The following is a 24482-nucleotide window of genomic DNA, read 5'->3' on the forward strand; positions in this document are numbered from 1 at the left end:
AGTACCTCTGGGATGCATGATGCAGAACTATTGTGAGGACAACAGGAACGGCTATGGGCTAGTGGCAAAGGTTGAAGGTGGAGTGTAGTGGCTTGCAGTTGCACTTTGCATGAGCAGTACCTTCAAGAGATTTTTGAGCCGACAGTATTAGTATAATGGAGTGTTAGAGAGATGTCTCAATTGGCATAGCCAGAGATTTGATTGTTAATCATGGTTGAGCTGGTACAATCACCAAAGGCATTATGTAAAGTTGTCGGTATTAGTGAGATGGCTTAGTTGGCATAACTGGAAGTTCACAGTTGAGAGATGTGTTGGCATGATGAGAATGCAAGTTTGAGTCCTAGAGTGCAAAAGGTAATGTTTCCGAAGGTGAAGGATGTTATGTGCTAACGACTACATGTTTATGTTGCAGCAGTAACTTAACGAATTTTTTGAGCGACCTTTTAGTTGGAACTTGAAGGAGCTTGAAACATGAGAATTGAAGATCTCAGAGTTATCTTTGGATTTTTTGAGCTACCTTATAGTTGGAACTTGAAGGAGCTCGAAACATGAGAAATGTATATCTCAAACTTACCTTTCCAAGAAAATTTGAATCATATCAATCTGATATCGGAGTGGGAAGTTATGACTTGACTTGTTCTTCAGGCATTGCATGTATGCTTCAGGTAGCAGTTTCAGCATATGCATCAGTTCCATCAATTTTGGAACCCATGCATTGCACCTGAGTTGAAGGTCAATCATAAGAAATGTATCCCTTCAAGCCAGCTTTAGGTAGAAAAAAGAATCTGGTCAATTGGACATCAGATGAGAAAAGAATCAAAGATATTGAAGTTTGGGAGGACAGATGTTGGTTATTGCTGAAGGTTGTTTTGCTCTCGGGTTCTGTCAAACGCCAAGGGAAATCTGAGTTTATTTTCCAACTTTGTGGTGCATTTTTCGAGGCCTTCCTCTCCTCTTGGGTTGAAGCTTAAATCATGAAAGTTGGAGAGCCTCAAGTCGATTTTCATATGCCTCAAGAATCGGCTCGATCCAAATCCGATCGAAGGAATATTGATCTAGAATGTGAATGGTGTGCAGAGTGATCAAAATACTCTATTTGCACATATAAAAACTTGCAGTGCAATTTTCGAGGTATTCCTCACGACTTGGGTTGAAACTGTAAAAGATAGAAGTTGTAGAGCTTCAAGTGCTTTTTTCCAACACTGCCTAAATCAAGTCATTCCGACACCAGAAGAGTGGTATGGTCGTTTTGCCGATGGTGCACAGAATATGGTCGAACCGTGGGTGGTTCAACCTTTTCCGTTGCGGGACAGGGCTCTTTATCATCGATTTTTTAATGTTGCAAACATTACAACTCTCAAAAAAATAAAAATAAAAAGAAGAAAAACGCCCTAGAGAAGAAGACAGAAGAAAGGAGAGGAGAGAATCTCAAAAAGGAACCCTAGAAGCCTACCTTCAAGCGAGGACAACGATTGTGCTCCATTGGAAGGATTCTTCAAGTTTATCAAGCTTCATTGTTGTATAACATCATTGTTGTATTCTATTCATATGTGCTAGTGTGTAGGCATTAGGCAAGGTGCTTGATAAAAAAACCTAGACTAGCTTGAGCTTGCAATTAGGGCAAATTTTATAAACCCACCTTGCTTATTGTATCGGGGTGATGTAGATCCAAGCCTCCATGAGCTGAAGAAGCCCCCCTGATTATAGGGTTTTAGTAGGAGCCTTAGACTAGTTTATACTTAGTTTATTTCAGTTCTATACTCAGGTTTAATTTTATGCCTTTAATTGAACCGGTTCAAATTGGTTGCATCCAATTCGTTCAATTTAAGTTGATTCAGTTTAAGTGAAGGGCTCCTATTGGCTAGTAGGATCTTATATCCTATTGGTTGATGAGGAATCTTCTTAGTTTAAGTGTTTTAAAGTGTCTTTAAGTGCTAGGGTCAATAAGGTCTTTCTCTTTTAAGTTGCTTAACTTCAGATTATAAACCTCTCCACAAATTCGGAAGGAGAGAAAATCGGAATTGTATTAGGATTTAGGCCCTAGGCCTCTTTATATTAATAAATCGTGGGAGAGGCTCCCCCACTAATAAAAGTTTTTAAAAAATCGTCTCTTTGCTGCTGGCTACTGCTGCTGCTGTTTCTCTCTTCTGAGATTGTCTTGTGAGTCATATAAAGACCCCCTTTGTGAGCATGGTTCAAGAATTTGTGAAATTTCGGCGATATATCGGTTAATTTCAGAAATTTTGACATGTCCAAGACGAAATGGCTAGGTGAAATGAAAAAGTATAAGATTTCGTCGAAATTTCGGGCCATTTTGGCATATTTCGGAAATATACCGAAATGTTACAAATCCCCCCCCCCACGTGACTCATTAAAGGCCCTCTATAAAAGCCATATTTCGCTGCTAAAGGTCGAAATATCGACTGAGAGCTGGACAAAGGATCTTTTTGGGGGGTTTTTTCTTGTTTTCCACTCTTCCAACTTGTTTCAATTTGTTATTATGTCTTTGAGTACTTATACAATGAGTATTTAACTATTTATACATCAAGGTCCGACCGTATATTGTCAATCAAGGGTGCAAACCCAAAACACCACTTTGAGTTCACTTTTTTGCAATATAAAGGTTTAAATGTGTTTATTTAGTGTGGAATTCCGTGAATACTGGCTTGATCAATGTGATCACAGCCCAGCCTTTATTTATAATATTGAAATCATATGACAAAAATATAACTAAGCAATGTGGGACTAAAACCCATATACAAGAATACTCCCATGGACAGATTTACCCTTGGACCCATATTACAACACTCCCCCTCAAGTTGGTGCATACATATCAAACATGCCCAACTTGCTAACAGTAGGAAAGAACAATTTTGTACTGATTCCTTTGGTAAGGATATCAGCCAACTGTTCACTAGACTGAATAAATGGAATACAAATAATTCCTTGTTCCAGCTTCTCTTTGATGAAGTGTTGGTCAATCTCAACATGTTTGGTCCGATCATGTTGGACTGGGTTGTGAGCAATGCTAATTGCTGACTTGCTATCACAGTAGAGTCGCATAGGAAGATCAGCACTCATCCCCAAGTCTTGAAGAAGCCCTTTGAGCCAAAGGAGCTCACAAATACCCTGTGCCATAGCTCGGAATTCAGCTTCAACACTAGATCGAGCCACAACAGCTTGTTTTTTGCTTCTCCAAGTAGTTAGATTACCTCCAACAAATGTGTAATATCCGGATGTGGACTTCCTATCATCAGGACTACCAGCCCAATCTGCATCAGTGTACGCCTCTATCCGGAGATGGCCGTGTGGAGAGAACAATACTCCTTTCCCCAAAGCTGACTTGAGGTAACGGAGAATTCTGTATGCTGCTTCCAAGTGAGAAGAGTGAGGATCATGCATGTATTGGTTGACAAGGCTTACAGCAAAGGTGATGTCTGGCCGGGTATGTGAGAGGTAAATCAACCGACCCACTAACCTCTGATAGCTTCCTTTGTCCACTGGCTCACCTTCCTTACTCTTCAAATGTGTATTGGGCTCCAGAGGGGTATCTGCTGGTTTACACCCAAGCATCCTTGTTTCTTTCAATAAATCCAAGGTATATTTCCTTTGAGAGAGAGATATGCCCTTAGCTGAATAGGCAACCTCAATCCCTAGGAAGTACCTCAATTTGCCCAAATCCTTGACTTCAAACTCCGTGCCCAAATAAGCTTTCAGCTTCTGAATCTCATATGCATCACTGTAATTACTATGTCATCAACATAGACAATCAAAAGGGTAACTTGCTGTCCCACTCTCTTAACAAACAATGTGTGGTCTGCATTACTTTGCTTATACCCATATGCGATCATAGCCTTATAGAATCGGCCAAACCAAGCCCTTGGGGACTGCTTCAGACCATATAGGGCCTTCTTTAACTTGCACACTTTCCTTTGAGTCTCTAAAGAGGTAAAACCCGGGGGTACCTCCATGTAGACATCTTCTTCCAAATCTCCATGTAGGAAGGCATTCTTCACATCGAGTTGTTGAAGTTCCCCATCCTTGATTTACAGCACAAGAAATAATGACCCGTACAGTATTCATCTTCGCTATAGGAGCAAAAGTCTCTTGATAATCGATTCCTTGGGTTTGAGTGAACCCTTTGGCGACTAATCTCGCCTTGTATCTCTCCACAGAACCATCAACCTTGTGCTTTACAACAAAGACCCATTTACAACCAACAGGCCTCTTCCCATGTGGAGAACTTACCAAATCCCAGGTCTGATTTTTAGCAAGGGCAAGCATTTCTTCATTCATTGCCTCCTTCCATTTTGGTTCGGTTATTGCTGCCTGCCAAGTGTTAGGTATAGAGATAGAGGACAAAGAGGATACGAAAGCATGAAAGGCAGGAGTTAGAGAGTTGTAGGACACAAAGTTTGAGATAGGATACGGAGTGCAACTTCTTTTTTGTTTGCGAATAGCAATGGGAAAATCAAGACTAGGATCAAGAGGGGGTTTACCCGAAGTATGACTGGCAGCAAGATTTGGAGTAGGAACAGATGCCGATTGCGTAGGTGGTGCAGCAGTGGTGGTTTCTTTCTCTTTGTACCGAGGACCATCTGTAGGAAAATCAGTTCCCCGAGTGTATTTCTGTTTCACAAGTCTCTCCCCCTGCACCTGTTGCTCAATCTGTCCCACTTCTTGTTCTTGACTTGTAACTCCATCCTCCAGTTCAATAGAAACATCTTCAATGGTTAGTATCTCAACATCTAAAGGAGCAATCAGCGGGACCTCTTCATTACTTTGAGTCTCCCCCTGTAGAGGTACCGGCGCTGGAAAGTAAGCCTCCGACTCCCGAAAGACAACATCCATAGTAACCAACACCTTTCTGGTAGGAGGATGGTAACATTTATAGCCCTTCTGAGTCGGCGAGTAACCAAGAAAAATGCACCGTAATCCTCTGGGATCAAGCTTACCATGGACTTGGTGATTTCGTGCAAACACAACACAGCCAAACACTTTTGGGGGCACCACAAAGGTGGATTTGCAAAACCAACATCTCCAAGGGACAGCGGCCACCCAAGACACGAGATGGAAGTCGATTGATGAGGTAAGTAGCTGTAAGCACAGCATCACCCCAGAAACGAGGAGGGACAGACATGTGAACATAAGGGAACGAGCTACCTCCAGTAGATGTCTATTCTTGCGTTCAGCCACTCCATTTTGAGCGGGAGTGTCAACACAAGAAGTCTGGTGTATGATCCCATAGCCATCCAAATAGGAACGGAAAGCACCATCCATATATTCCTTGCCATTATCTGAGCGAAGAATCTTCACCTTGGCATCGAACTGGGTCTGGACCATTTTGTGGAATAACATAAAACAATTGAACACATCACTCTTGCTATGCATCAAATATACCAAAGTCGTCCAGCTAAAACAATCGATAAATGTGACAAACCATCTAAACCCAAAGGTAGAAACACAACGGGTAGGGCCCCAAACATCAAAATGAATTAAACCAAAAGGAGTCAAACTTCTGTTGTCTGAAATAGGAAAAATACTCCGAGTTTGCTTTGCCAAAGTGCAATAATCACAAGAAAAGTTGTGTTTATTACATTGTTTTACCAGACTAGGAAATAAAGTATATAAAACCCCAATCGGGGGATGGCCCAAACGACGATGCCAATTATTTAACTCAAGCAATGCAGAATCAAAACTAGAAGATGCCAGCTATGATGTCAATGCTGTCCGGGAATTTTCAAGCACGTACAGACCACCAACCACCTTACCACATGCAATCGTATTGTCCATTTCCAAATCCTGAAATAAACAATAAGTTGGAAAAAATATTACTTTGCAGTTCAAATCCTTAGTCAGGTTACTAATGGACAGCAAGTTAGTAGTAAACTTAGGAACATGTAAAACAGAGGAAAGAGTGAGAGAGTAGGAGCACTGAATGGATCCCTTCCCAGAAATAGAAGAAAGAGACCGATCAGCAACCCGAACCCTTGACTGGCCTGAAAGAAAAGTATATGTGGTAAAAACAGAGGAAGAACCTGTCATATGGTCGGTTGCTCCTGAGTCAATAACCCAAGAGTCAGGCATGACCAAGGTGCAATTCCCACCAAAAGAAATACCTGTGGAAGAAGGTGCATTGGAAGGAGCAGGTAGAGACAAAGCCGAAGCCGCCATGGAAGGAGATACAGATGCCAAGGAAGATGTGTCCAAGCGATTCATCATATCCCGCAGATTGTGTAACTCAGCCATCACAGAGGAAAGAGACTGTTCAGATGGATCTTCAGTGGCAACCTGATTAGCACGAGAGGAACTAGGCCGATTGGAACCCCCCTTCCACGCCCACGAGTATCCGCAGGACGACCATGAAGTTTCCACCATTGGTCCTTAGTGTGCCAGTCCTTCCCACAATGATCGCATTTAATAGGCGGGCGATCACTAGATGGCCGATCAGTAGGAGGAGGATGAGAGGAATTTCCACGGGAAGATTGAGAACCAGAAACAAGGGTTGACCGTTCCTGAGTAACAGGATGAACCATGGCAGTGCGCCTCGTGTCCTCAGCCGAAAGTATGGCATAGGCCTGCTCCAAAGAGGGAAGAGGATCCCGATTTAAAATATTGGACCTGATATTATCAAATTCAATGTCGAGGCCGGCCAAAAAATCAAACAGCCGTAGACCATCCTCCCACTTCCTGAAGGCCGTCGCGTCAACATCTATGGTAGCCTTAAATGTGCCCAAAAAATCCAATTCCTGCCATAGTTTGCACATGGTATTGTAATATTGGGACAGAGACAACTCCAGCTGCTTGGTAGTATGGAGCTTCTGACGGAGTTCATAGCATTGGGCTGCATTCCCAACCTGAGAGTATGTGTCATGAGCCGTCTTCCAAATTTTTGCAGCGGTGTCAAGGAGCAGATAACGACCAGCAATGGTCTGGTCTATGGAATTAACCAAATAGGACATCACCAAAAAATTGAAATTCATCCATCGATGCTAAGCCGATCCAACCTCTGTAGGCCTTACCTTAGTGCCCGTGATATAACCAGAAAGCCCACGAGAACCAGTAACAAATAAACAGGAACAAGACCACAGAAGATAATTGCTGCCATTCAACTTTATGGGATTCACTGGAAAGGGAACAAAGTCCCGCTGGTTGGAATCGTCAAAACCAGTCGAAGCAGTCGTGATCTCAGACTCGTCAGGCATGGTGGCTGGAGAAAAATAGGCAAAGACAAATCCCCAAAAAAAAAATCAGAACATGTATAGGGGAAAAAACGAAAAAAATTTACTTCCCATATCCCCGGAATATTTTTGGCTCTGATACCATGTGGAATTCCGTGAATACTGGCTTGATCAATGTGATCACAGCCAAGCCTTTATTTATAATATTGAAATCATATGACAAAAATATAACTAAGCAATGTGGGACTAAAACCCACATACAAGAATACTCCCATGGACAGATTTACCCGTGGACCCATATTACAACATTTAGCTTAAATAGGGGTATAGATGAAGTATTAGGCCTTAATATGGCCAAAAACCCAACAAGATGGAATGCCGAAATATGGCAGAAAAAAATACCATATTTCAGTATATTTCGGATATCTCGACCAGCCTGAAATGGCGAGATATCGCGAGATCTTAAACTATGCTTGTGAGTCATATCAAGGTTGAAGGGCTGGTGGATCTCCAGTGACTCCTTGCATCTTTTAGATCGGGAGGTTCTTCTTCAAAGCTGTCTTCAAGGTTGTTGCCATTGAAGATCTTCTTTAATTAGTAAGTTATTTATTGTTTCAGCATTCCCCTCTTCTTCTTAATCCTCCAACCCAAGCCCCACTTGCCCTAATCGACCCACATTGTCTCCTCCAATAAAAATCTACATATCCCCATAAACCCTAATTGTTCTAAATTCTGTCCAGCCTTGTTCCTCCATCCAAACTCAACCAAATTTCAACTACAGCCCCCTCTCATCTCCTCCTCCACTCGACCCAACTTGCAGCCTCATTGTCTCTGTAAAACCCTGAAAATCCTAAATTCCTGTGTAGACCTAACCAGCAATCAAAATTGCATCATACTACAACTGAACATCCCCCTCATTATCCCTAGTACTCGACCTTAGCCCCTTGCCCTAATTCCAAGTTTAAACCCTAGTTTCAACCTAAATTCTAAAACCCAAAACCCGAAACCCTAACCCTAAATTTGACTTAAAAACCTCAATTCTGCCCCCATTGAAGCAGCAGTTCTACAGGTCCTGATTATCTGGCTCCTAGTAGATCTCCTACCTATCTAGGACTACATTAAGTGGTATCAGAGCCATGGATCACCATGGCAATCCGGTGTTGAATCCAGATCTGTCACCCCAACCTGATCCCATGACTGCAATCATGGCAATGCTCCAAAAGCTCTTGGTTGATCAACAAGTTATGCAAGCTGCACAGCAAGTTCTTACTAAAAAGATTGACACGAATGGAAGAGATACAGACTACACCTCTTAGGGACAGCAACCTGCGCTTAGAAGAGGACAGAATCCAAGTCAATTCTGAGATACATGGAACCCTGGGAAGGATAAGAAATCATAGGAATAGATCTAGGGAACACAGAGACCACTCCAGGAATCACAGAGAATATAGAGATCATAGAGATCGGGGCAGACATGACAGAAAAGGATACGGAGAAGACAGGGACAGAATTAGAGAAGACCCTCAAAGACATAATTTTGAGGAGTATTTGAGATCCTACTTCACTTTAGATGAAGCTTCCAATCGAAGGTATGACACAGAAGGTGAAACTTGAGCTGAAGGAGTTCAATGGGAACCATGATCCTCAGGTATTCTATGGCTGGCTTGCTGCCCTTGATGACTATTTTGATTGGTATGATTTGCCTGAAGATGGAAAGATGAGATTGGCCCGTACCAAGCTGATTGGCCCTGCCCGAGAATGGTGGCGCACTGCAGAGAGGGACATGGAACTTGATGGCCATGCACCTACTACCTAGGAAGACATGAGATACGACTTGAAGGAGAAATATCTACCCAGGCACTTTAGAGCTCAGCTCCAGGATCAATTCAATTCCCTATGCCAAGGGACTATGACTGTAGCTGAGTACATGCAACAGTTTGATGCTCTTGCTTCTCGTACTGGCACTAGAGAAGGGGCCACTCAAATGTTATCTTGGTTTCGACTGGGATTGAGAGAAGACATTGTTAGGGCTATTGGAGTGGCTGATGTTAGAGACATCAACAACTATTTTGAGAAGGCATTGAAGGCTGAAGAATTATTGGCTGGAAATAGAAGATTTGATTCCTCTACCGAAGACACCCACAAAACTTTTCATGCAGTCAAGTCTACTACCAATGGTCATACTCGAATTGGAAATTCTGCTGCTGGTTCTACTCGATCAGGCTACTCTATTGGTAGTTCTTCCCGCCCTACAGTTCCTCCACGCGCTGATCATAAGGGTAAAGCCCCCATGGACAATAGTGATTAATGGGGGACAGAATAGGAGAGGGGAAATTTGAGAAGAAATCAGAGGGGGGGGGGGGAGAAGAAACGTGAGAAGAAGAAGAAAAGGGGGGGTATGCACATGCACAAACTCACTTTCTCTCAATTCATTCTTGCATTCCATAAATCTTTACAATCGATGGAGGCTATCTAAATAGCCTTACACCGATTACAAAAGGAAATTCTAAAATAAGAAAATTCTAACTGAAATAAGACTTCTAATTTATCTTCATAACTTGCTAACCAAGAAAGAAGCAAACTAGGAACTAACTAACAAACTCAATCTTTTGTCTAACAAATAAAAGAAACCAAAAAGGAAACTAGAATCTGCTTAACAATAATCCAAACAAAGGAAATAACTTGCTGCCTAAGAAAACAAGTAAATAGAAACTAATATCTAATATCCTAACAACTATTGGCAGCATCTCTTCAAAGCCAGCTATCAATATTGGACCCCAAGGTACTGTTCATGTGAACAATGCCTGGGTAAACAGTAACAACAATCTGGCTGGCTGAATGGTGGCTCACATTGGGGCTGGTTTATTGAACCAAAAGACCAGAAAATCCGGATCAACTAGGCTGATGTCCTCATTAGGGGGGGCGGGGTCCACCATATTTTGCCTGCATTAATTTTCCCCCCTCGAGTCGATTGGAGCTCCATCTCAAGTCGTCCTGCATCAATGATCCTTACAAGCATTTCCATTACAATGAGATTGGACACTGTGCCAGGGAGAGCCCACAAAAGCACAAATCTGTCCATGTGGCTAAGAAGGAAGATGAAACCCCTGATGATGACAATGAACCTGGTCTTCATGCATATCCCCCAGATGATGATGATGACTTAGCTAATTACTTCGAAGATTTGGGTGACGATGCTCAGGGTGTTCATCTTATTACTCAAGTCTTAATGGATGATGTGGCAGAAGAAGGAGAAGTGGTTGTGAACAATCCACAAGAAGACATTCAAGTTTTTGTTCTTGAAGAGGTGGAGCTCGATGAGAAGGTTTTCAACATTAAAGACCCTATGGAGGTTGAACACTTAGACTTTGTGATGCCCCCTTGGTTCTTTGAAGAGAAGGCTCCACGACTTGAAGATTTTATCCCTACTGTTCCAGCCTCACCAAAATTCTGCCCGGGGAGTGTTAAAGCTGCTGCCCACATGTTACTTCCCCCTCATCATCACAAAATTTGTGGTCGGGTTTCTTCCCAACAGCATAGTACTTGGACTCCTACTAATGATGTCAAGAAGCTTAGCCCCAAGTTGCAGGAGTGTCGCACGGATTTCACCCATTCATCAAAGATGAATGTTTCTAAGTTGGGGAGAGTTGATGCAGATCCAAGCCTCCATGAGCTAAAGAAGCCCCCCTGATCATAAGGTTTTAGTAGGAGCCTTAGACTAGTTTATACTTAGTTTATTTCAGTTCTACACTTAGTTTTAGTTTTATGTCTTTAATTGAACCGGTTCAAATTGGTTGCATCCAATTTGTTCAATTTAAGTTGGTTCAGTTTAAGTGAAGAGCTCCTATTGGCTAGTAGGATCTTATATCCTATTGGTTGATGAGGAATCTTCTTAGCTTTAGAGTTTTAAAGTGTCTTTAAGTGTTAGGGCCAATTAGGTCTTTCTCTTCTAAGTTGTTTAACTTCAGATTATGAACCTCTCCGCGAATTCTGAAGGAGAGAGAATCAGAATTGTATTAGGATTTAGGCCCTAGGCCTCTTTATATTAATAAATCATGGGAGAGGCTCCCCCACTAATAAAAGTTTTAAAAAAAAATAGTCTCTTTGCTGCTGGCTACTGCTACTGTTGTTTCTCTCTTCTGAGATTGACTTGTGAGTCATATCATGACCCCCATTGTGAGTCCTATCAAGGTTGAAGGGCTGGTGGATCTCCAGTGACTCGTTGCACCTTGTAGATCGGGAGGTTCTTCTTCAAAGCTGTCTTCAAGGTTGTTGCCATTGAAGATCTTCTTTAATTAGCAAGTTATTTACTGTTTCAGCATTCCCCTCTTCTTCTTAATCCTCCAACCCAAGCCCCACCTGCCCTAATCGACCCACATTGTCTTCTCCATTAAAAACCCATTGATCCCCATAAACCCTAATTGTTCTAAATTCTGTCCAGCCTTGTTCCTCCATCCAAACTCAACCAAATTTCAACTACAGCCCCCTCTCATCTCCTCCTCCACTCGACCTAACTTGCAGCCCCATCCAACCACTCAAACCCTATTTTACATTGTCTCTGTAAAACCCCGAAAACCCTAAATTCCTGTGTAGACCTAACCAGCCATCAGAATTGCATCATACAACAACTGAACATCCCCCTCATTGTCTTTAGTACTCGACTTTAGCCCCTTGCCCTAATTCCAAGTTTAAACCCTAGTTTCAACCTAAATTCTAAAACCCAAAACCCGAATCCCTAACCCTAAATTTGACCTGAAAACCTCAATTCTGCCCCATCGAACCAGCAGTTCTACAGGTCCTGATAATCTGGCTCCTAGTAGGTCTCCTACCTATCTAGGACTACATTACAGGGTGTTCAGTTGGCGCTAGACACATGGGTTGTAGCTACCTAATGCTTGGTGTTGTTGAGCTCTCCTGGTTTTATGTTGGATAAACCAAATGTTTTACTACCTTCACAGTTGTAGCTGTGTAAATCGGGGGTTGTAGCTCCCTGCAGTTGTAGCTGCAGATTTGTTGTATTGTGCATCATACAGAGGTAGGATTTGGACCGTAGCCCAAGCTACCATTTGCAACATGGATGTAGGCATACTGTCGAACCACGTAAGACTTGTCTTGTGATTGTGTGGATGTTGTGGATGCTTGCATTCTTATATTATCTATTGTAGGATGGTTTGTGTGTGGAGGTTGGAATATGTGATGTGTGGCTGGTGATAGCCCCATCGAGTGATAGCCGTATGTGTTTGTTGAAACGTTGTATATGTGTGGATGTGGTTGTGATGCATGCATGTGCTTGAGTGCCAATGACACCAACGAGTAAGTTGAGAAACGAATGAGTTGGTTCAAAGTTTTTAGTCACTTGAGAAACGAATGAGTTGGTTCAAAGTTTTTAGTCACCATTGAATTACACACTCTCTCAGTAGCCATCTAGGTCCAACCAATAAGACCATACATCTGAGTACTTATTTTTGGAAGCTCTTTCCCTTCCCTTAAAAAGGGGATCAATAAAGACCATTAAGACCATATATCTGAGTATTTATTTTTATTGGACTTATAGGTTAAGGGAATCACATTAAAAGGGCATACCCAGTGCACGAGACTCCCACCACTGCGGAATCTGTGGAGGGTCATAATTTACACAGCCTTACCCCTGCTTTCATAGAGAGGCTGTTTCCAGACTTGAACACTTGACCACTTGGTCACAATGGAGCAACCTTACCATTGAGGAAATCACATTAGGCTTAACAATTGTATTTCCACCCTAGTTAGAGTCTGTATCATTGTGCCTTATTGTGTATATCAACCTAGTTAGAGGCTTTATCCTTGAGTTGCAAAACTCAAATTAGGGCACTTTTGACACAGTTAGAATTCGCCGGCGCGATCTCCCGGAGACTTGGGTTTTAGTAGGAGCCTTAGTATAGTTTATTTCAGTTCTATACTTAGTTTTTTTTTAGCAGCCTTAAGGACTTAATCCTATTGGCTGAGATTGTTTTATTCTTATTGGTTCCTAGGGTATCTTTTATTTCAACTGTTTTAAGTGATCTAATCCTATTGGTTGTTAGGGGATTTGATCCTATTGGTTGCTAGGGAATATTTAAATTGTTTTAAGTTGTCTTAAGTTGTTAAGGGTAGTTAGGTCTTTTCTCTTTAAGTGTTTTAATTTCAGATTAAACCTCCACGATTTAGAAAGGAGGAGTTTGCATTGTAATCTGATTTGGCCCTTAGGCCCTTATTAATAAGAGATCGTGGGAGAGGCTCCCCCACCAGTTTTATGTTTAAAAAAATCGAGCTTTTGCTGTTGGCCTTTGCTGCTGCTGCTTTTCTCTTCAGAGACTGTCTTGTGCATCATATCAAGACCCCCCTTGTGAGTCATATCAAGGTTGAAGGGCTGGTGGACTCTAGTTACTCCTTGCATCTTGTAGATCGGGAGGTCCTCTCTTAGCTCTTCTTCAATATGCTACTGTTGGAGATCAGTGTTATTCAAGTAAGTAGTTTATATAATTCTGCAATTACTTTCCTCTTCTTAATCCTCCACTTAACCCTAATCGATTTCTAAAACCCTAACCTCACTCTAAAATCTGTCCAGCCTTATCCCTCCACTCAAAGTCATTCGAACTTCAGCCACAGATCCCTTACTACCTTCCCTCCACTCGATCTCAATTACAGCCCATTTCAACAGTTAAAACCTAATCCCCTTCATTCCCCATTAAGCCCTAAAACTCCAATTTTCAGATCTTATACTTCCCACCATAAAAAACCAACCAAATTCCAGTCGAGTTACCCTTCCACTGTCCCCTACCTTCGATCCAAAGCCCTGCCCCAAAACCTCACTTTAAACCCTAAATTCCATAGTTTTCCTAATTTCTAAAACCCGAAACCCTAACCCTAATTCTGCAGAATTTTCAAACTTAATTAAACCTTGATATTTTTATACCATAATAACCCCCTAGGTCTGCCTATTAAAACCATATAAGATTCATCCCCAATTCTAAACCTAACCCTAGTTTTGCCCTAGAAACACCTAAATCTGCCCAATCTGTTGTTGGTTTTAGAGAAGGATCTGTTATTGGCTTCTAGTGGGATTATTCCTATCTAGAACTACATTACTTGGTCAAGAGCAGAAATTGCTATGCGATAAACTAGATCTCAGAACCGGTCATCCAACTAACTGGCAGAGAGCCAAGCATTGCAGAAACTTGTCAGGCAATTGACCGGCTGAAAGAAGTAGTTGATGGTTGACCAGCCAAAGAACCATTTGGTTCTAACGGCTAGTCAGGTGGTCGACAGATCTGCCTGGCGGTTGACCGACAGAGTTCTAACAGATAGAAAACGACTAGTTTTGAGACTGTTAGGATTTATCCTATAAATCGGATCTCTTGCCCTTCCCTAATAGAGAGCAATAATATCATACATTTTAGTATTTATTTTGTTGGGCTTATAGATCGACCGAATCACATTAAGATTTACAAAGGCTGGGGGAAATCTAAGTTTGTTTTCCAACTTTGTGCCGCATTTTTGAGGTCCTCCTCTCCTCCTGGGTTGAATCTTAAATCATGAGAGTTAGAGAGCTTCAAGTCTATTTTCATATGCCTCAAGAATCGGCTCAATCTAACTCTGATCGAAGTAGTACTGATCTAGAATGTGAATGATGCACAGTTTGACCAGAATACTCTGTTTGCACATACAGAAACTTGTAGAGAAATTTTCGAGGTGTTCCTCATGACCTGGGCTAAATCTGAAAACATAGAATTTGTAGAGCTTCAAGTCTGCTTTCCAATGCCGCCAGAATTAAGTCATTCCGACACCAGAAGAGTGTGGTATGGTCGTTTTACTGATGGTGTGCAGAATATGGTTGAATCGTGGGTGGTTTAACCTGGTCGGTTTTTGGCTGTGGGATAGGGCTCCTTATCATCGATTTTGAGTGTTGCAAACACTAGAACTCTAAAGAAAAAAAGAAGTAAAATGCAGTAGAGAATAAGAGTGAAGAAATGAGATCACAGTCTCAAACATGAACAATAGAAGACTTCCTTCAAGCAAGGACATCAATTGTGCTCCATTGGAAGGATTCTTCAAGTGTATCAAGCTTCATCAAGGGTTTGGGTTTGCGAACAAAGAACCATTAAACACAGCATTAAAGCACCCAGCCACCAACCCCAAATCCAAGAACACCCACAACCATTAAATGGAACAAAAGCAGCACCACTGAGACCCTAAAACTGAGCACGAACTGCAAGATCTGAAAATCTGTGTGTGGATGAATTTGTGCCTTAGATGTTGAAGGCTGAGATGAACGATGATGGGGAGGATAGGAAGCTTCACACTGCAAGGATAGGATTCGCTTATGGTGCTGGCCTGCTGGGCAGATGCAACAGCTCTATATGGCTATCTGAAGCCATCTCAGAGGAGTGCGATAGGATCACAACTTATGAAAAGCTCTCCCAATCATGAGATTCGGCGATAACGAATTGAGCCCTGGACTCCCAAGAAGAAAAAAAAGAAGCAAGGCTGGGTGTGTGTTAGTTGGGTCTTCTCCAAGCATGGACATGGTGGCCGGAACAACAAGATCAAAGACAATGCTGCCGCCGCAGTTTCCATCAAGTTGAAGGAGAAGAAGCAGAAGAGGCATCTCTCAAGGCTGCCTGATCCAGAACGGAGATGGCCTGTCCAAGGATGGTGAGATCCAGAGCCATAGACGGAGACTAGTAAGATTTTTTTTTTTTTGGGTGGGGATACTAGTACCGGAAATAAAAACTATTTACTGTCTTTCTGTGCATATGAGTCATTGTACATCTAAGCAGGTGAGAGTTGAGGAAAGCACAATCCCTTTCACCTTTGGTGGATTGCCATGCCAATCTTCTCCAATTCTTAACAAGAAATGAAGACAATACCAAAATCTCCGTATCTGTGATTTTTCTTATAGAATTTAGCATATCTAGCTTTCCTTCTTATTTTCTGGTTCTTTTTTCGTCTCCATTATTGCTCAATTGTTTTCACCGTGGTTTGGATTATGAACTCAGTTATGTTTTGAATCAACCCCCTAACAACAGAGGGGAATTGCTGCAAACATCCCACATGATTTTGGGGCTCAATTGAACACAATGTGCTCAGTTTGCAGTTCACAGATCATTGGGGCTCATTTAAACACAATGTGCTTATTTCACAGTTCAGAGATCACAGAATCAATTTTTTTATTAACTTTTCGAAGATGCTGTTATCAGTTGAGTTCCAGTTCGGTAATCACCAAACTCATACTAGCATCTACATCACTTGAATATGCAGATCTTGTACCTAGTATGTAATTATCAGGTATCCCATGTGGTGGGGGTGAGAGACTTGCAGATAGTAGGGATGTGAGGCGGGACAGGGTAAGTGGTGGTGGCGGGGATGAGAGTGGGACAGGGATAAGTGGTGGGGGCGAGGGAGTTGCAGATGGTGGGGATGAGACAGGACAAGGGTAAGTGGTGGGGCTGCGGTGTTGCAGAGGGTGGAATGGTCGTGGAGTTGGCGACTTGCAGGTACAGAGGCTGCTGACAGGGCTCTTGAACAATATTTATTTGAGAATGGGAAGAAGAATAGTATAAAAATATAAGGGTAAAATTGAAAATAGAAAGAAAATTAACCTGACTAATGTTATCTTGGTTTAGGTACCCAACATAATATGTGAAACGTTGAGTACCTTAAGCTGCAATTTCTCGAAATGTTAGGCACCCTAGATGTCATTTACCCTTTCATATACTTTGTTTATTATACGTTGATTTTCTCATATTAGGTCATTACTAGCATAATTTTATCATATTGCATTGATATGACTTCTATGTTGCGTATAAGCATAACTATATGAAATTAGCAACATGGTTCAAAATCTCGTGATATATCACCGATATTTCGGTATATTTCGGATATCTCGATACTGCCGAGACGAGATTACCATACGAAATGAAAAAAGTCCAAATTTCGGTATATTTCGTGAAATTTTGTCGAAATTTTGGTATATTACTTAAACAATGTGTATTTAACTATTTATACATCAGGGTCCGACCATATACTGTCAATCAAGGGTGCAAACCCAAAACACCACTTTGAGTTCAATTTTTTGCAATATGAAGGTTTAAATGTGTTTATTTAGCTTAAATATGGGTGTGCATGAAGTATCAGGCCTTAATATGGCCAAAAACCCACCGAGATGGACTGCCGAAATATGGCAGAAAAATACCATATTTTGGCAAAATTTCGGTAAATTTCATATATTTTGGAAATCTCGACCTGCCCGAAATGGCGAGATGAGACAAGATCTTAAACTACGATTAGCAACGCTATATTACATATAGTTATACTGCAAACCTAGGTTCCCCTCCAGTGCCTTGGGTCTCCTAGTCGCCTTGACAACTATGGTTTCTATTGTTGCAACCATGCTTAGTTACTAATTAGGAGTTTTCCTTTTAGTAAGTGGACTTTCTATTTCATGTAATAATATATTGGGGATTCCATTCTACCTAGAGGCCTCCACGCATGGGGTTTAGTTTGTAATAGTTGTTGTTGGAATTATAAATAAGATTGAAGGGAGACACTCTCAACAATTTTGACTTTCAAAAATTTGTGTTCTCTCTTGTGAGATGCTTCCTACAGTGGTTAAACAGAAGCCCCTCCCCCCCTAGTGGTGAATCCAATCACAGGCCATAGGTGGAGAAGCCTTGGGCATATCCCCTTCACAGGCCATAGGTGGTGAATCCAATCCAATCACTCTTCCTATTCCCCTACATAGCCATAGATTGTGTGGGATGGATATTGCAGCAACTTGGACTGATGTTTGAAGGTAGAAAATAGATCTCAGTCCTTCCATCACTGCTGTCAAGGATTCTCCTATGTTTCATCACCAAATACTGTCGATTCCACAGAGGTACAGCAGCTTGCGGTTTCTGGTTTCCTTCTCAGTTCTGTATTCAAGTTATTAATTTCAACCCTTTGACTGGGCTCAAACTAGGGGAGTTAATTCCTCTTACGTTACATTCCATCAACTTGAATCTAAGGTCCATCAAAGTTACTGATCTGTAGTTATTTCAGTTTCTCTTACTAATTTGGTGCTCTTTTAAGTTTCTGTATTCTGTCCACCCCTGGTACTTCTCATCTAACCATTGGATTCTCATGATATTCTTGTCACTAGTACAGCAGGTTTCAACCATACTTTGGCTAGATTTTGAGCCGCATTCCATGGCTGTTGTGAGTTATCCCACTTTTTTACTTTCTGACCTATTGATTCCTAAGCTTGGAACACTACGATTCTGTCCTGTAGCAAGTTCTATTATTAAAATCTAATTTTAATTATTAGCACACATCAACTTTGCCAACCTAGCTTATGGTAGTGAGAGTCTAAACCTTCTCCATGAAAAAATGGAAGAAACGTCAGAATCCAGAATAAAATTACTGGTCTGACATAAAAGTATCTAGTATATCACAAGGCAATATCATTTGGATACATAGTAAAATAATATTAGGATGAGCAAATAAGCATCTACCTCTACGATTTCATCAACTACTTCTTGGTCCAAAGTTCTGGGCACAAAACCTGCTCCAATTCCTTGGATCTTGTGAGGACCTGCATATTTGAATCATTGACCAAAAGAGATTTCATGAACCATCAAAGAAACATTTATTTTGAAGTGAAACCAGCCAAAGGGATTTTTTTGCTTCTTTACCCGGCGTTCCCCCTGAAAGAATGTTACTCTCTGAAGGTTCCACACCAATAACCTGATATACCATGAAAATTCAATTGGGTATCAACAAATGGACAAGACAAAACCCACTTATTCAAAACCACATCTGGCACAAGGCATTTGTTTTTACCTCAAAGTTTACACCCAAAAAGCATTCCTTCTTTAAAGTAATAATAAATTAATTGATCAGAAAACAAAAGTAGGAAACCAACTGAAAGGGGGGGAGAAGGCAGTAGTTGTATAGGAGTTTGAATGCTTCAGTGTCATTTTTTATGAAGAACTCAACATCAAGAATAAGAGTTTGATTTCCAGTGACTGTTCATAATGAAATTGGGACGTTTTCTTTGCTGATTTCATGAAACCTAAGATCTAAATATTCTTTAATCAAACAGGAGCTCAGGTAGATCTCTAGATTATTAGTCAACCCACTACATGTTTAAAAGTAATAGAAACTGTGGAATTCCGTGAATACTGGCATGATCAAAGTGATCATAGCCCAGCTTTATTTATAATACTGAAATCATATGAAGAGAATACATCTAAGCAATGTGGGACTAAAACCCATATTACAACACTCCCCCTCAAGTTGGTGCATACATATCAAACATGCCCAACTTGCTAATTATAGGAAAAAATAACTTAGGACTGATTCCTTTGGTGAGGATATCAGCCAACTGATCACTAGACTGAATAAATGGGATACATATTATCCCTTGTTCCAACTTTTCTTTGATAAAATGCCGGTCAATCTCAACATGTTTGGTACGATCATGTTGAACCGGATTGTGTGCAATGCTGATTGCGGACTTGCTATCACAATAGAGTCGCATAGGAAGATCAGTAACCATCCCCAAATCTTGAAGCAGCCCCTTGAGCCAAAGAAGTTCAAAAATACCCTGGGCTATAGCTCGGAACTCAGCTTCAGCACTAGATCGAGCCACAACAGCTTGTTTTTTGCTTCTCCAAGTAGTTAGGTTTCCTCCAACAAATGTGCAATACCCAGATGTGGATTTTCTATCATCAGGACTGCCAGCCCAATCTGCATCAGTGTATGCTTCTATCCGGAGGTGGCTATGAGGAGAGAACAAGATTCCTTTTCCAGGAGATGACTTAAGGTAACGGAGAATTCTATAGGCTGCTTCCAAGTGAGAAGAGTGAGGATCATGCATGTATTGATTGACAAGGCTTACAGCAAATGTGATATCCGGCCGAGTATGTGAGAGGTAGATCAATCGGCCAACTAACCTCTGATAACTGCCCTTGTCCACCGGGTCGCCGTCCTTACTCTTCAAATGTGTGTCGGGCTCCAGGGGGTATCCGCTGGTTTACACCCAAGCATCCCTGTCTCTTGTAACAAATCTAAGGTATATTTCCTTTGAGAGAGAGATATGCCCTTAGCTTAATAGGCAACCTCAATCCCTAAGAAATACCTTAATCTACCCAATTCCTTGACTTAAAACTCGGTGCCCAAATAAGCCTTCAACTTCTGTATTTCTTGTGCATCACTGCCTGTGATCACTATATCATCAACATAGACAATCAGCATTGTCACTTGTTGTCCTACCTTCTTCACAAACAACGTATGATCAGCATTGCTCTGCTTGTATCCATAAGCAATCATAGCCTTATGGAACCGGCCAAACCAAGCCCTAGGTGATTGTTTCAGACCATATAGGGCATTCTTCAGTTTACATACCTTTCCCTAAGTTTTGAAGAAGTAAAACCAGGAGGTATCTCCATGTAGACATCTTCTTCCAGATCTCCATGCAAGAAGGCATTCTTCACATCAAGTTGCTGGAGTTCCCATCCGTAATTCACAGCATAAGAGATAATAACCTGTACAGTATTCAACTTTGCTACAGGAGCAAAGGTCTCTTGGTAGTCAATACCTTGGGTTTGAGTAAACCCTTTGGCAACAAGCCTCGCCTTGTATCTCTCCACTGAGCCATCAACCTTGTGCTTCACTACAAAGACCCATTTGCAACCAACAGGTCTTTTTCCAGGTGGAGGACTCACCAAATCCCAGGTCTGATTTTTTTCAAGGGCATGCATCTCTTCATTCATTGCATCCTTCCATTTCTGTTCGGCTATAGCCTCCTGCCAGTTGTTAGGGACGGAAACAGAGGATAAAGAAGCTATGAATGCATGGAAAGCAGGAGTTAGTGAGTTATATGACACAAAGTTGGAAATAGGGGGCAATGTACAACTTCGCTTTGATTTCCGAACAGCAATGGGTAAATCAAGACTGGGATCAATAGGGGCTTACCAGAAATCTGACTAGGAGCAAGACTTGGAGCAGGAGCAGATGCCGATTGAGTACGATCAGTGGTGGTGGTCTCTTTGTATAGAGGGCCGTCTAGAGGAAAATCAGTTCCCCGAGTGTATAGAATTTTTTCTTGTTGTAGCTGTCCCACTTCCTGTTCTTGACTAGTAACCCCTTCTTCGAATTCAACAGAGGTATCCTCTATAGTAGGTATTTCAATGTCTAGAGGAGTAATCAGCAGGACATCTTCACCACTTATAATCTCCCCCTGCAGAGTTTCCGGCTGTTTAAAGTAAGCTTCAGACTCCCGGAACACAACATCCATAGTGACAAACACTTTCCTGGTAGGAGGATGATAGCATTTATATCCTTTCTGGGTTGCAGAATAAGCAAGAAATATGCATCGTAGTCCCTTGGGATCAAATTTGCCATGTACATGATGATTCCTGGCAAACACGACACAGCCAAAGACTTTGGGAGACACAACAAAGGTTGATTTCCCATAGAGCACATCCAAGGGGCAGCAACCATCCAAAACACGGGAGGGAAGCCGATTGATAAGATATGTAGCTGTAAGAACAGCATCACCCCAAAAGCGAGGAGGAATAGCCATAGTGAACATAAGAGAACGAGCAACCTCCAGAAGATGGCGGTTCTTGCGTTCAGCCACCCCATTTTGAGCGGGAGTATCAACGCAAGAGGTTTGGTGAATGATCCCATGGCTGTCCAAATAAGACCGAAAGGCACCGTCCATGTATTCCTTTCCATTATCGGACCTAAGAATCCTAACCTTGGCATCGAACTATGTCTCGACCATCTTATGAAATAAAGTGAAACAGGTAAAGACGTCAATCGTACTATGCATCAAATATACCCAAGTCGTCCGACTAAAACAGTCAATGAAAGTGACAAACCACCGAAATCCAGAGCTAGACACACAACAGGCAGGGCCCCATACATCAGAATGTATCAAACCAAAAAGATGCAAGCTTCTATTGTCAGAAATGGGAAAAATGCTTCGAGTTTGCTTTGCCAAAGTGCAAGCATCACAAGAAAAATTATGTTTATTACATCTCTTCACCAAACTAGGAAATAAAGTGGACAAAACACTAAACGGTGGATGGCCCAAACGACGATGCCAGTTATTCAATTCAAAGAGTGCAGAATCAAAATCAGAAGATGCAGGCTGAGATGTCAAAGCTGCTCTGGAACCGTCAAGCACGTACAAACCACCAACCACCTTACCACATGCAATCGTACTGTCCGTTTCCAAGTCCTGAAATAAACAATGGGTTGGAAAAAATGTTACTTTGCAGTTTAAATCCTTAGTTATGCTACCAATGGAAAGCAAATTAGTAGTAAACTTCGGAACATGTAACACAGAGGAAAGGGTAAGAGATGAAGAACACTGTACGGATCCCTTTCCCGAGATAGGAGAAAGAGACCCATTAGCAACTCGAACCTTACTATGACCAGATAAAGGAAAATAAGTGGAATAAAAAGAGGAAGAACCGGTCATATGGTCGGTTGCCCCTGAGTCAATTACCCAAGAATCGGGCATGGCCGAGGTGCAATTCCCACCAAATGAAATACCTGTGGAAGAAGGTGTATTGGGATTAGCAGGTAGAGATAGAGCCGAGGCAGCCATGGAAGGAGATACAGATGTCGAAGAAGATGAGTCCAAACGAGTCACCATATCACGCAAATTTTGCAAATCCTCCATAACCTGTGACAGAGAATGATCAGGCTGATCCTCAATAGTTGCCTGATGAGCACGGGAATTATTGGACCGATTGGAACCACCCCTACCACGGCCACGAGTGTCTGCAGGGCGACCATGAAGTTTCCAACAGCGGTCCTTCGTATGCCATTCCTTCCCACAGTAATCGCATTTAATGGGTGGTCGATCACCAGAGGACCGATCAGTGCTAGCAGAACGGGAAGAGCCCCCACGGGCAGAATGTGACCCAGAAATAAGAGCCGATCTCTCCTGAGTAACTAGGTGAACCATGGCTGTTCGTCGACTGTCTTCAGCCGAAAGGATCGCATAGGCCTGTTCAAGAGTGGGGAGAGGTTCCCGATTCAAAATATTTGACCGGATATGATCAAACTCAATATTCAGCCCTGCCAAGAAATCAAAGACGTGTAAACCATCTTCCCACTTGCGATAGGCCATGGCATCAACATCAGTGGTGGCAGTGAAGGTGCCCAAAAAATCCAACTGTTGCCACATCGTACACATGGTATTGTAATACTGAGAAAGTGTCAACTCCATCTGTTTGGTAGAAAGAATTTTTTTACGGAGTTCATAGCATTGGGTAGCGTTCCCAACCTGAGAATAAGTATCTTTGGCTGTCTTCCATATTTTCGCAGCCGAGTCAAGAAGAAGGTACCGCCCAGCAATGTCTTGGTCCATGGAATTAACCAAATATGACATGACCAAGAAATTAAAATTCATCCAGCGATCCTGTGCAGAACCAGCCTCTGTAGGCCTGACCGTGGCGCCCGTGATGTAGCCAGATAAGCCACGGGAACCAATCGCAAATAAACAGGAGCGAGACCACATAAGATAATTGCCTCCATTCAACTTGATGGTGTTCACAGGAAACGGAATAAAATCACGTTGCGACGAACCATCAAATCCAGAAGAAGCAGAGGTGATCTCCGAAGCGTCAGGCATGGTGGCTGGAAAAAATCGCAGAAAACAAGGCCTCCAAAAATAATTAAATCATACAGAGGGAAAAAAAGGACCCTTGGCGGGAGTCAACTCAATACCAAGGGTGGAAAAAAAAAAAAATAACGGCAAGGTGAGGGAGACCCTCTCGCGAAAAAGAAAGGATGGCGAGAGGTGGGGGGGCTGGCGGTGGAGGCGGAAGAAGGGGGGCCTGGGAGGGCTGGCGGTGGTGGCGGAAGGGGTGGGAGGGCCTGGCAGAAAAAAAGAAGGGCCGGCAGAGGGAGCCTGGTGGTGGTGGAGGGCTGGCGAAAGGCTGCCGGTGGTGGTGGTTGGCCTTAGGGCAGAAACACAAAGGAGAAGAGAGAGAAAAAAAAGAAAAAAAGGAAAAAAATTTTAATTCTCATATTCCCGGAATATTGTTGGCTCTGATGCCATGTGGAATTCCATGATTACTGGCATGATCAAAGTGATCATAGCCCAGCTTTATTTATAATACTGAAATCATATGAAGAGAATACATCTAAGCAATGTGGGACTAAAACCCATATTACAACAGAAACAATGAACACGAGCGATTTTTCTTATTTTCTAAACCCTCAACTCCTATCTGAATTGTCATATGCCTACAATCAGCATGAAATTAGCAGACAGCTCAA

The 24482-nt window shown here is 42.0% G+C and overlaps 1 protein-coding gene across 1 annotated transcript in view; it reads right to left on the reverse strand.

Annotated features, from left to right (window-relative positions):
• Window positions 1-24482, reverse strand: part of LOC122655758 (cysteine synthase, chloroplastic/chromoplastic-like) — a 62911-nt gene that overhangs the window by 32756 nt on the left and 5673 nt on the right. The window contains exons 6-7 of the mRNA XM_043850076.1: window positions 18872-18923; window positions 18692-18771 (exon numbers count right to left, since the gene is read on the reverse strand). Coding sequence (XP_043706011.1) covers window positions 18692-18771; window positions 18872-18923 — 132 coding nt within the window. The remainder of the gene's footprint in view (window positions 1-18691; window positions 18772-18871; window positions 18924-24482) is intronic.

The sequence above is a fragment of the Telopea speciosissima genome, chromosome 3 (assembly GCF_018873765.1).
Source record: "Telopea speciosissima isolate NSW1024214 ecotype Mountain lineage chromosome 3, Tspe_v1, whole genome shotgun sequence".
Classification (NCBI taxonomy): Eukaryota; Viridiplantae; Streptophyta; class Magnoliopsida; order Proteales; family Proteaceae; genus Telopea; species Telopea speciosissima.